This window comes from Ambystoma mexicanum, chromosome 1q, assembly GCF_040938575.1.
Source record: "Ambystoma mexicanum isolate Mex_15411 chromosome 1q, UKY_AmexF1_1, whole genome shotgun sequence".
In the NCBI taxonomy this organism is placed as follows: Eukaryota; Metazoa; Chordata; class Amphibia; order Caudata; family Ambystomatidae; genus Ambystoma; species Ambystoma mexicanum.
The window spans coordinates 499,225,879-499,238,738 of NC_090922.1; the positions used below are offsets into that span (position 1 = coordinate 499,225,879).

The following is a 12,860-nucleotide window of genomic DNA, read 5'->3' on the forward strand; positions in this document are numbered from 1 at the left end:
CTGTAGGTGATGGTGCCCGATGCAAAGATTTAGCTATGAAGAACCATGACTCCATTTAGCCTTAATGATGCGGAACCCTGAGTGGCCCTCAGTTGATCTCAGTCTTTACATTCTACAGGTGCAGACGCGGCCCTTCCCAGTTGTTTTTTTGGTTTGGCCACTATGCCCGACACCCACGCTGTAGTTCCTTCCACTGGTTCCATGACATTCAGTTGGAGCACAGCATGATCCTTTTGCTCCTCAAACTGCGATTGGCTGTATACTAGAAACTTAGGCAATGGGGTACACCGTTAAGCACTAAGCAAGTTACAGAAGCATCCAATGTCTATAGCTATTCCCTTGACAGCCCATTAATTCCCTGCCCAAAATAATAAATGCTCACATTGTCTTGCCCACTTCCTGTACCTCACTGAGCCACAAAAAGTGGTGGCTGGTTAGTGTGTGTGCGTGTGTTACTCAATATCTACATATATGGCAGGTGAGGGCGTTGTCATGGGGTGCTATAGTTGGTGCAGTGCGTTATATGATGACCTACGTGTTGCTTTTTGAATGGGTGATGATACACGTGCTCCTACACCCTGAAATCTAGGAGTGTGGTCAGAGCCGTGCTGCCCCACACGTGACTAACCATATGCGCGGGCATTTGCTGTAATGGACACATGCCGTGCTATCAGTGGTCATGTGAGTGGGTGGGTGTCAAAGTGGTGGTTAGGATGTGTGTTGATTGCACTGGTGATGCAGTCCAGTGAGATGATGGTGAGTCATGCATCAGGTGACGGGCTGGCAGATGCGTTCTAATGCTTCCGGGATGAACATATGGGCTTCAAAGGTGCGGCTAAAAAAGGCTGGATCGTTCCCATTCCTAGCAGGTTCCACCGGAAGTGCGTTAGCCTTGGCACTACAATCGGAAAGGAATCTACTGCTGAACGAATAAGCCATCAGCGCCTGTCCCTCTAGGTCGTCCTGTGCTTTATATTGTGTCTTGCATCGCGCCCCTATGCCTGTTGGGTTTTCGGCGCGTAATAAATAATTAGAGACAATGCTTAATGTACGTATGGTTCATCAGGGTAGCTGGAAAGACGTACCTTTGGGTTCCGGAGGGGTGCAGGTGTCAGAAGTGCAGCAGGTGGTGCTCTTGCGGATGGTCATGGATGGAGCCGTCATGGTCTGATCGATTTTGCAGAAGATGGCTTGTCCACACATACGGGTGAATTCTCTCACTGGCAGGTTTGAAACTAAGTAAAGGGTATGAAAAAAAACTCGTTATGATAAATGTCAGAGGAAGTAATGTTGCATCCTGAGGGAAGTGTGGTTGTATGTGTTAAATGCGGCAGGGAGGGAGATTGCAACCCAGGTCATTCACACAAAGCAAATACTTTTTTAACAATCTCACAGTTCTATGAAGAGTGAGGGGGAGATCGCTGAGACCCCTTTCATAAACACATTCAAGAGCAACTATAGCCAGAAGGTGAATCTGAGTGTATGGGAGTAGGAGCGAAGAATCAAAAATAAAATTGGGATCCATAGTGTGAATAGTTTGTGAAGGCTCAGTAGTACCGATAAGAGGGTTTTGAAAATGTGAGTGTGGCAATTGGAGTAGCTTGACAGGTCTGGATTACCACTTTTCTGCAGGTGAAGGTGCCGGGCTCGGATGTTCCCCTGGATTCAAGGAGAAGGTTGCCATTGGAGCAAGAGTCCACCCTCCAGGAAGAATATACTCCTCTCCTCCCTCCCTCCGGTCTCCTCTTTTTTTTCCAGCTCTGCCTCTACTTCGAGTCCCAAGTTGACTGCTGCAGAAATGAGGGCATGACATCCCCTCTGAAGGGCGCGCACACTGAACATGTGAGGCAGAGTCAGCTGTTATGCAAGACCTGTGGGCCCTTACCAGTGACTGGGGGTAGACCCTCAGGCAGTTGTAAGTGGTTTCAACCTAGCACTACACCTAAGTCAACTCCTAGCGTGAGATGCCCAGCTGGAACCCTTAATTATATGTCTAAAGTTCTTTTATTTCTGAACGATGTACCCTTATATCACGCCCCTCTCTTTGAATTTCTCCCACCACCCCCCAGTCTCACTGAACCAAGAAGTAGGTTGTTTTGCAAAGTTGAAAGATTTGATGAATTGAACAATATATACATATCATACTTTTATGAATATGAACAATATCTAACTATCACACTATTGATATTTATAGAATGATCAGCAATGGGTGATATCACAACAATCAACTATCTCTTTAATCAGAATGAGTATGGATGAGAAGAATAAGGTAGCATAAATAAACTTTGTGTGGGTTCAATGGAATGCAATGATAGGAAATTAATGCAGCACAGAAATAAAACTTGATATGAATTCAATCAGATGCAATATAATCACATAGGTTTTGGCAGTGGTCTCCTGTGTTACCACTGACATAGGAAAAATGGATTAGCGGCCTATTTTTCAGGTTTTCCTGTGCACTTAAGGCTTTTCGGTGGCCGTTCTGTTTTGATGAACACAGCACACAGTGATGTTGCAGGGCATAGACTAGTGGGTTAGAACATCCCACAGAGTCCAACCAATGTGATCCATGGAATTCCAATGTGCGTTGTGATCTTTCACCGGGGTCCACACAAGGGTACTCTGGTAGCCCTTCTGGCAGGTGGAAGGTACACCAGCGTCAGAGAGGGTAACAAAGTGCCAGACCCGACATGCTTCCAAAGCAAACTAATGTTAATTCTAAAATGAACAACCGACTGGGCTTAAGGTCTCCCACACTTTCACCTGAAGATGCATAACCCAAGCACTACAGCCTGCATTGCCCTTTAGCTCTATGTTCAGCTTGCCTGCTGATTGTACACATTCATTTTTTCAGGGCACCAGTACTGGAAACGACCTACTCTGAGCAATGTGCCGATGCTTAGCTCAGCTTATATTCATGCTTCATCCGGTTCCTGCACTGGGGGACGCAAGTGTCTTGACTGAAGCTTCTCCCAGCTCTGCTAAACTCCAGAAACCCCGAGCGATGCCGACATGTCTCTGGCCCACCTCATACTATACTCCACATCCATGGTCTGACCTATTCCCAGCTGGACCTCATTTCAAAATCGTTTTATCTTACTGTAGCTCATCATGCTGTATCATGGAATGTTACTCATTCATGTTCTACTCGGCTTAGAACCAATGTCAGGTTGTTGGTCATGTTATCAGGGCTCGCACTAGACCAAACATAACTCGTAGCTTCCTGATCATTGACGCAGGGGTGGAACAAAAATGCAGTGTGATGCTGGTCACACACTGACGTAACAGGGGCCCCCACATTCCCTGCGGTGCGGGAGGCCCCGCAACCAAAAGTTCACAGATGGGCCCCCATTTTTTTCAACATTTCTTTTTTTAATGTTTTCTTTTTGAATTCACTCTGCATTTGTAAAGAAATGATTTCTGTAACAGAAACAGAAGCTGCCCCCGCCCCATGAAATGAAGACCCTAGGCTAGAGGCCTCCATGTCATGGAGTGGGGAAGCCCTATGACTTCAAAAATAAATAGTTTATTTTTTAAGTTACTCTGCCTTCATAAAGAAGTTATTTCCGTTATGGTTCAGTGCTTAACGGAAATAATTTCTTTATGAAGTCAGTGACTTCAAAAAGAAACAATTTATTTTTGAAGTACTATGACTCCCCTCAACCCCATGACGTGTGTGTGAGTGCCTGGTGAAAGAGTGCACACAAATGCATGGGTGGTTGGGTATGCGTGTGTTCATGTATGGTGAAAGTTTCCACACTTAAATGTATAGGTGACTGTCAGTGTGAGTGCATGGTGAAAGGGTGCTCACTTAAATGTATAGGTGGCTGCCTGTGTGAGTGTATGGTGAAAGGGTGCACAAAAATGTATGGGTGGCTGGGTGTGTGTGTGTACGGTGAAAGGATGCACACTTAAATATATGGATGGCTGGGTGTGCGTGTGTATATATGGTGAATGGTGTGTGTGCTTGTGTTCAGGGGTGCAACAAAACCTACATTTCAGGGGGGCTAACCCTTCAAATGTTGGGAGAGGCGCTAACTTCACGTGTGGTGGGGAGAAGCAAACTTGTGTGCAGGCATCTAACTTCTTTATACATTTTAATGAGACTATTCTAGTGCAGCTTCAATGTTAAAAGCAGTTAACTCTCTCATTTAAGTCTGAAAGCGCCCACTTATGGACATCTGTGAGAATGACTGGTCTCCTGTTCCCTCTCTACCCTTCCAATCACTCCCCTGGCATGCATGTACTAAACCCACATCGCAATTTCAATTGCTTAAAAAATGTGGCATTTGAATGCAGGTACTAACAGTGAAATGCTGTACATTAGTAATTGCTGGGTCGGGCCCTTGTTAACAGCGAAACCCAGGTGTCTTAACATTTATGTCCTTTTCTGTGCAGCAACTGCTCTGTAGGTCAGCCAGGTCAAGTCAATATAGCCCACAATTTATTTCGGGGGGGGGGGGGGGAGTGCTGAAGCCCAGTCAGCTCAATGGTGTTACACCACTACGTGTGTTTAATGCCTTTGTTTACTTATTGCTAATCTTCATTACTACTAGCCCTATTCTTCCTCATCCCAGTACTTGTGCATGAGGCAGTACTTGTGTATGAGACAGTATGCCTCATACACAAGTACTTGGATGAGGTACAGGTACATGAAGGGAATGCCCGACTTAGCAACATGTAATCTTCATTACTCCTAGTCCCACTGTTTCTTGTCCCCGTACTTACCAATGAGGCAAGGAGCCTCATACCTAAGCACTAGGACAGGGAAGAGTGGTGTGGAGGTAATTCTGGGCCAATGAGCTGATTTTGGAGGTTGGGGAGGGAGAGGATGTGTGGGGGGGTGGGATTGTGCAATAAATCATAATGGTCATCCATGTCCATGCTAAGCAGGCATGATATGTGGTATTACTGGCTAGAGAGGCATTTCCGTGCAGCCCGTCTAGTCATTCCTCAGTTTGGTATGACTTATTTTAACCAGGCATTTCTGATACAGCAGTCCTGCGAAGTGTAATTACCTGGCTAGAATGGCATTTGGGTTCTGTCAGTCTAGCCGTTTCTTACTGCAGCACTGTATATTTTTCTGGGATAAAATTATATGATAGGTCATATAACGCACCTGTACACAAGTGTTTTTAGGCACGACAAGGGAAGGAAAACAGAGGGAGAAGACAAACTTACTAAGCCTTGTTTCATTCAGGTCGTGCAAGTGTGAGCATGAGAAGTGCAAGGGGAAAGGGAGAGGGGGGAGTGCAAGGGAGAGGGAAGGGGAAAACAGGGCAGCAATGTTCTGAGTAAGTGCAGCCAGGGCAGCATTCGGTAATGCAAGGAGAGCAAGGGACTCGGAGGCAGTGCAATGGTGACTGATTGAAAAAGAGCCTGGACTCAGTGAGATGGAGGGAAGCCAAGCAACCAGTTGGTACAGCAGACAGGTAAGTCAGGTAGGTCAGCAAGGGAGGGAGAGAGCAAAAGCAGAGGAGAAGAGGAACTTTTGAGCTGCTTCCAGAACTTCAGGTGGTCCGGCTCAAGTTTGGGAGGGGCAGGGAGGCCACTTCAGAGGGAGGCACCTGCAGGGGAGAAGGATCTACCCCCCACCACCCCCCTCTCTGCCTGGAGAAGCATCTAACCATTAGGGTTCGATAAGGAAGGTATTTTGGAAGAGAGCGTTGGATGTAATGCGGATCCCAGCCCCAGAAAGCCTTGTGGACAATGCAAAGGGTCTTAAACTTGATCCTTGCAGCCACCGAGAGCCAGTGGAGAGATTTCATGGCTGGAGCGATACTGTCCCTGGGCTTGAGGCCAAGGATAATTCTCTGCGATGTGAGGAGAGAAAGAGAGAGTGGAGTTGAAGATGACACCAGGAATGAGTGAGAGAGGAGAGTAGGATGAGGGGAGCCTGAAGGAAAGCTGAGTGTCATCCGCATAACACTGTAAGTTAGAGGAGAATGTAGAGATCAGGTGGGCCAACGGGGCCAAGTAGAGGTTGAAAAACCACGGTGATGGGATAGAGCCCTGGAGAACGCCACAGGTAGAGCGAAGTGGCGGAGTGAAAGGAACCAAGTTGTACCTGGGAGGGGCGGTCCAAGAAGAAGGTCAGCCATTCCAGGGCCTGATCCATGATGCCCAGGTTCTCACAGAGTCAATTGATCAGGATGGCGTGGTTGAGTGTGTTGAAAGCAGAGGAAAGTTCAAGAATGATGAGGACAGAAGGAATGCTGGAATCAAGGTTAGAGATCAGATCGTCACAGGTGTTCAGGAGAGCATTTTCCGTGCCTCTGGCAGCTTTTAAGCCAGACTGATGGTTATGGAGACAACCAACAGATTCAGTGTGGAGTGTAAGCTGGCAGTTGGCCAGCTTTTCCAAGAGTTTGGGAGAGGGGAAAGTTCCAGTGGCAAAAGAATGATTACGGAAATCGGCCAAGGCTGGATCAAGGGTGTCAATGTGGTCCTTGATGGTCCTCTTCAATGACACTTCGATAGATGGGACTGGTAAAGAAACCTTGTCAAATGTTAGAGACAAAGGAGAAAAGAGGAGAGGGATAGATGGCCAAAGGGGGACGAGAGAGGAAGAGTGAGAGGAAGAGGAGATAATGGACAGGATGTCCTGAGTTTTAATGGAGAAGCAAGAGGCCAAAGCCATAAAGGGGGCCTGTTGAGGGAACAGGAGAGGTAGAGACTGCAACAGGATTGGCCAGTTCCTTGCAGATTTTAAAGTTTGGCTGTGTGGTTAGAGGCCACAGAGACGCAGGCTTGAAATGCGCTCTCTTCTTGATGAGTGTTATTGCTTTGACTGGCATTTTGGTGCAACCAGTCTAGGTATGTCTTAATGAGGCCTGGCATGCTTTACTGTAATGTTATTATGTGTCTACACCGGTCTACATTGTGCAGCAGTTGGACTTTCTTTCATTGTGGCATGGCATTTTTAATAGCAAAGCATTAATGTTCATGTGCACTGTTGGTGACTTGCATGTATTGGTGTTACCCTACACAACAATATTAAACACTGGCTTTTTAGCCAATTTTTCTAAGAAAGTGTGCTGTATATTGCATTAAAACACATATCTATATCTTTCTCCTAGTGAAGTGTGTGGCATACCCCTTCAGCAACATGTTTGTGCATATTGCGCAAGCGTGGTAATCTAGGCCAGCCCAGAGTGTGGCACAACTCGTGATTTGTTGCCGAGTCGGGGGGGGGCCTCAGCATGGCTCACAGAGGGGCCCCCAGATCTTGTGTTACACCAATGTGGTCACATGTATGTGGGCCTGAAACTAGGTGTCTACCATGAACATTTCGGTTTTAGCAAGATCAGTCCCTGCGAGGCCATTGTGCCTTTAGGCCAGCCATTCTAGAAAAGATTATTTAACATCAGATGTGGAAGGGGACAATGTTTAAAATAACTTGTGCACTAATGGCATATATGAAAAAATCACAAACTCTCAATGAAAATCGGACATCAAAAATAGGTTTTAAAGAACAAAGAGGACACAGCATATCTCTGTGGGATGCTACAATGAAGTGGAAAGTATTTGCATTGGATGGGCACTATGAGACATCGAAAATACAGATTGGATGCCCATTGTAGAGTGTCGGGTTACTGGCAGTGTCCTCACTAACTGGGTGCAAGGGATGAGAACCGACTGTATGCATACCAACAACATCCTGACATCAGCTTCATTGATCAGGTCATGCATCAGGTCATACCCTTCTAAAACCATCAAGGACACATTCTCTTGCTCCAGCTTTGGCAGACCTCTACAACCTCTCTTTCTCCACTGAGTTTTCCTCACTTCTCTCAAGCACCCTCTTGTGCACCCTGTGCTCAAAAAATCCTTTGCTGACCCTTCTATCCGGGCAAACTATTGCCCAATTTATATCGCTCCTTTCCTGCGTAAACTCCTGGAGAAATTAGCCACCTCTCAGTTTACCCTCCACACTGAATCTGTTGTTGTCTCCATGACCATCATTCTGGCCTTAGAGAATCCAGAGGCATGGAAACTGCTCTTCTGAACACCTGCAAAGACCTGCTCTCAAATCTGGACTAACTCTGCTTCTGTCCTCATTCTTCTAGATATCTCTTCTGCCTTTGATACAGTAAACCATATCATCCTGGTCTCCGTGATACCTTGGGCATGACAGATCTGGCCCTGGTGTGGCTTGCCTCCTTTCTCTCTGACCATCCTTCCCAGGTTGAACATGGGTCCTTTCTCTCCTCCATCACTCTCTCCACTTGTGGCGTCCCCCAGGGATCTAATGTATCCCCTTGGTTCTTCAATGTCTACATGGCCTCACTGGCCCACAGGATCACTACCTTGACCTCTGTGTTATGCAGATGACATCCAACTCCATTTCAGGCTACCCTCGGCCTCTTTCTCCTCCTCGCTCATTCCTGACCGTCTGTCTGCAGTTCAGTCTTGGTGTGCTGCTAACAATCTCTGCCTCAATGACAGTAAGACATATCGTCCTCATTGGGACCCCTGCCCCTGCTTTCCCAATTTCTCACTGGCCAGCCTCCCTTGGCCATGCTCCCCCACCTGCTAGTGAGGCAAAAAATCTGGGGATCATTTTCGACCCCATTCTCTCCTTCTCTTATCTCAGACATCCACAAAAAGTCCCATTACCAGTTGCATCTCCTCAGAGGTATTCTACCCTTTCTCACCTTCTCCCAAACGCTCACCATCTCCAGAGCTCTGGGTCTCTCTAGACTGGACTATTGGAACAGCCGCTTTCTCAATCTTCCTACTTCTACTTTCCGTCCTCTACAACTCATCCAGAACAGAACCGCAAGACGTATCCTTGGCCTCAAGCCCAGGGATCTCATCTCTCAGGGGCTGAAATCCCTCCACTGGCTCCCCATGGCTGCCAGGATTAAGTTCAAGACCCTCTGCATAGTCCACACAGCTTTCTGGGGCAGGAGCCTACACTATCTACAACGTTCTCTTCCTAAATACTCTCCTTCTAGAGCCATCTGCTCATCCTCCTCCAACTCTTTGCCGGGGGAGAGATTTTTGCCAAGCAGCGATTTGAGGATATATCTTTATCCTCTGCAGGTGCTTTCCGCTGGAATAGCCTCCCTGCCTCTCTCTGTCTGGAGCCAGAGCCCCTTAAGTTCCGGAAACTCCTCAAGGCCTTCTCTTGCTCTTTCTCTCTCCCTCTACCCTGCTAGCCTCCTCCCTCTTTCTACCTTGCCTCACTCATTCGTCTCACCCCGAACTCTGTTCAGCTCTTGCTGAAAGGTCCCCGGGCTCACCCCCAGAGCCTCATAGGTCCCAGGCTCCCCCACCAGACTTTGCACTTGCCTCCGGGCCTCTGCACTATGCTCAGTACTATTGCACTTTCAGTAGACGTTCCATGAGAGGGGTAACCTCTCTGCACTTAACCCAGGGCCCCGCTGGATTGGGCGCGCTTGTTCCGCCACCCCCTCCCATGCACTTCCGTCTGTTCACTTGCATGACATGAATTTACTAGGCCTTGTCCCCCTCCCTTATCTGGTTGCACCTGAAACACTTCATGCACTTGCACTATGAGAAATGCAGTCAGGCCTAGTACGCTAGTTACTGTTTTGTTCGGAAACCTCATAGCCCAAGAATGACTATTGTATTCCCTTGCTCCCTTACCGCCTTGAAGAGCTTTGAAGCACTTCACTTGTGTATAAGTGCTATACAAATTAACAATTACAATTCAGGGAGGGAACACGGACTCACTCTGTACCTCTCAGGGCACAAACCTCCACCTGCCAAAGAAAACAGCAAAATATTCCCATTTTCTGAGGACTGGCTAATTGCTGTCATTCTGTTAAATGTGATGGCAAAGATTCATTTTAGATTATCACAGAGGGGGTTGTTTGAAAACTTCAAGTTTGAAATACCAAATTTTGAAAGCAACATTTCGTTAAATAAAGTTTTAAAGTGTACGTTTGTGTACGTTTTACAATGTTATACTTTTAATTTAGAAATAGTAACTTTAACAAATGAAATGCAGCAACACAATATATCTATTTCCAGTCTAATGTTTACAATGCCATTCCTTCTGTTGCCCTCCAGACATTCCTTGTTGGCACCCACCTAGCTACCTTCCAATTAATTTCCCCACCTTATAATCATACAGTTATTCCATCCTACCTTTACCAAGGGGCCATTTTCCCCTCCTTTCCCAAAAAGTAGGTTTCCTTCTGCCCTTTTTATGAAAAAATCTTGTCTTTCAATTGAAGTTGAATTCACTCCCCTCATTTCTTCCCACATTTCCACGTCATCTGTTTCTCCTAATTATTTTAACTAGTAAATGTTTTCTCACTTTTGGTTTTACAACTTTTTAAATTTTATTATGTCATATAAAGACACCAGAAACCAATAGGTGTAGGTTGAAAATGAAACATGCCAGATTGTCAGAGGCACAGGGTAAGAGAATAGACAGATGTTTTGATCTGCATCAGGTGATATGAGGCAGACGTCCTGTGGTATAGCACCAAGGTTGTAGGGGCTATGGGGGGGGGGAGTGGGAGGCGGGAGAGGTCCATTATTACATGTAATGTGGACTTGCCCCGAGCTTAAGTGCTCCTAGGTTAGAATTAAGATCTAAGATGAAGGCTATTGGTGCTCATTGTATCACCTGTCCTGCTGTACATGCTCCCTACAGATAATCACAAAGACCACTAGCCTATCTGCACGTGAAGAGGGGCTCCCGCTACACAGCTGCTTTAGGGAGCTAAAGTGATCATCTTGAACGGGAATCTAGACAATGTTCTTACACTATGTTTGTGTTTCATTAAACTATGGCACACCCTGACCCGGAAAGACTCACATAGGAAAGTTGCCAATGCCCGGAAAAGGTTTTTAACACTTGGGGAATCTTTTTTATCATCCAAGACGGACGACTGTATGGGTCTGGCATGCCCGGTCCAACTACAGGTCCTTAACCTGTTTGACATTTGTTGAACATTCTGATGTTTGCTGAGGAAGTTACACTGCAATTGGACTTTGCTCCTGCTATACATTCATGTTCCAAGGATGGTTGGGTGGAAGAGGGGTTCTGTGAGCTAATATTTTGAACTTAATGTCAGACTGCTGTTGCAAATAATAACATGGAATTACAAATTGGGTTCTTTCCCTCTTTTTTTTGATGTCGGGGAACCGGTTTTTAAATGGGAAAGTTATACATGAAGCATTCAAAAGGAAAAACCAGCTACCCCTCTCTCTGTCTGTGTTATGTTAACTGATTAGCCAAACACAATACTTCAACCTTTCTCCACCATGAAACATAAGTGGGACAATATAAAGTATTTCAAAGCATTAACAATTTATTTTCACAAAGATTTACAATCTATTTTCCACATAAAAAAACAAATGTATATATACATTTCTTAAATTTTCACCATCGCACACATTGTGGTTGTACGATAGCAATAGTTAAAACACACCAAAAAAAATCTCAATTTCCAAAATTGAGACCGGTTGTTATAATGATAAAACACAAACCATTTAATGGGGTGAAAGAGGAACAGCGCAAATACTGCTTAGTGACCTTGGCCCTCATTACGACCCTGGCGGAAATCGAAAAACGATGGCGGAAATGCAATACCGCCATCGAATACCGCTCGGTGCGATTATGACCCGTCACCGTAAAGTACGATGCCATTAGCGACACCGTAGTGAACGCCAACGCTAACTGCACCAAGTACGCGCACGCGCGCACTGCGAAACCGTAATTACCACCATGGCGCAACGGTACGGGAATTCTGACCCTAGCGGACATGTACCTAACGCCATCAAGCATGGCGGAAAGTACCATTCCGCCATGGTGAGAAGTACGGCATCGCAAACCAACCGTAAAAGGCCCTACTGAGTGCCTGTACACCACTCCCTGGCCACATTGCACAACTCCTCGTAGGTGCAATGAAGTCACACAATGCAACCAGTGAAATGTACAAGTCACCCATGCATGCCAACGAACAAATGAATGTAGGGGCTCCAAGTGCCTTGTGAGTGGCATCCATATTAGCCATGGCACCATTGCCGTACTGATGCAGCACAGGCATGTGAAGCTTCAAGTACAGCAACATGAACTGAAAACTGAGACAAACAAAAACAGGCCCCCCATCGCTTGACACCAGTGTAAGGCAACATACAAAGCAGTATCCTGAGTGAGACTGCACCAGCCCTGTACTCCTGCCAGTAAACAAACCAACCATCAGCATAAGCATGTACCACACAAGTTGGCAGAGTGACTGAGCAGCCAGGCACATCTCAAGAGGGGCCAATGGGAGCAGCAGGGCACAGATGGCACGAATACAGAAGCTATTCCAATGGACATGACCTCAGTCTCCCTCCAAGAAACGCACGCAAACACAGGCACCTGTGACCAGCCATATTCTGAAAATCACATCATTCCACCAATCCACCTGGCTGACCGGCATCTGTTACACAAAAGCTAATCCCCCTCCCATGAGCATGACATCATCAAAACAGACATAATTGCATCCCCTATCCCTGACCTTACTGGCCTTCGTAGGCAAACGCGCCCAGTACAGTACCACGCAACTATACTCAGAAGGCCGAACCCAAAGCAGATCTCCTCACAATACATCGCTCCACAAATAGGAATATGCTACATTACTTGCAAAGAATAACGCTACACGGTCAATATCATAATCAAAATTTAATGCACAACAAAATCACCCGGGCCATACAGCTATTAGGTCATGAACTCCAAATCATATCTCATAATTGTGGGCTGCATCCGCAATAAATGACCAGCTTCTTCTTGTGTGACGCCCTGTTCCTCCATGGTAGACAGGGGCTACATTCACGTTCAAAAAGGCAACATGGAAGCGCCTAGAACCGCAGGGCCGTCCCATTAGGTAGGC

The 12,860-nt window shown here is 46.3% G+C and overlaps 1 protein-coding gene across 1 annotated transcript in view; it reads right to left on the minus strand.

Annotated features, from left to right (window-relative positions):
• The window catches only part of LOC138529593 (phospholipase A2 inhibitor gamma subunit B-like), a 211,434-nt gene that overhangs the window by 43,980 nt on the left and 154,594 nt on the right, over positions 1 to 12,860 (minus strand). The window contains exon 3 of the mRNA XM_069640844.1: positions 1,086 to 1,235. Coding sequence (XP_069496945.1) covers positions 1,086 to 1,235 — 150 coding nt within the window. The remainder of the gene's footprint in view (positions 1 to 1,085; positions 1,236 to 12,860) is intronic.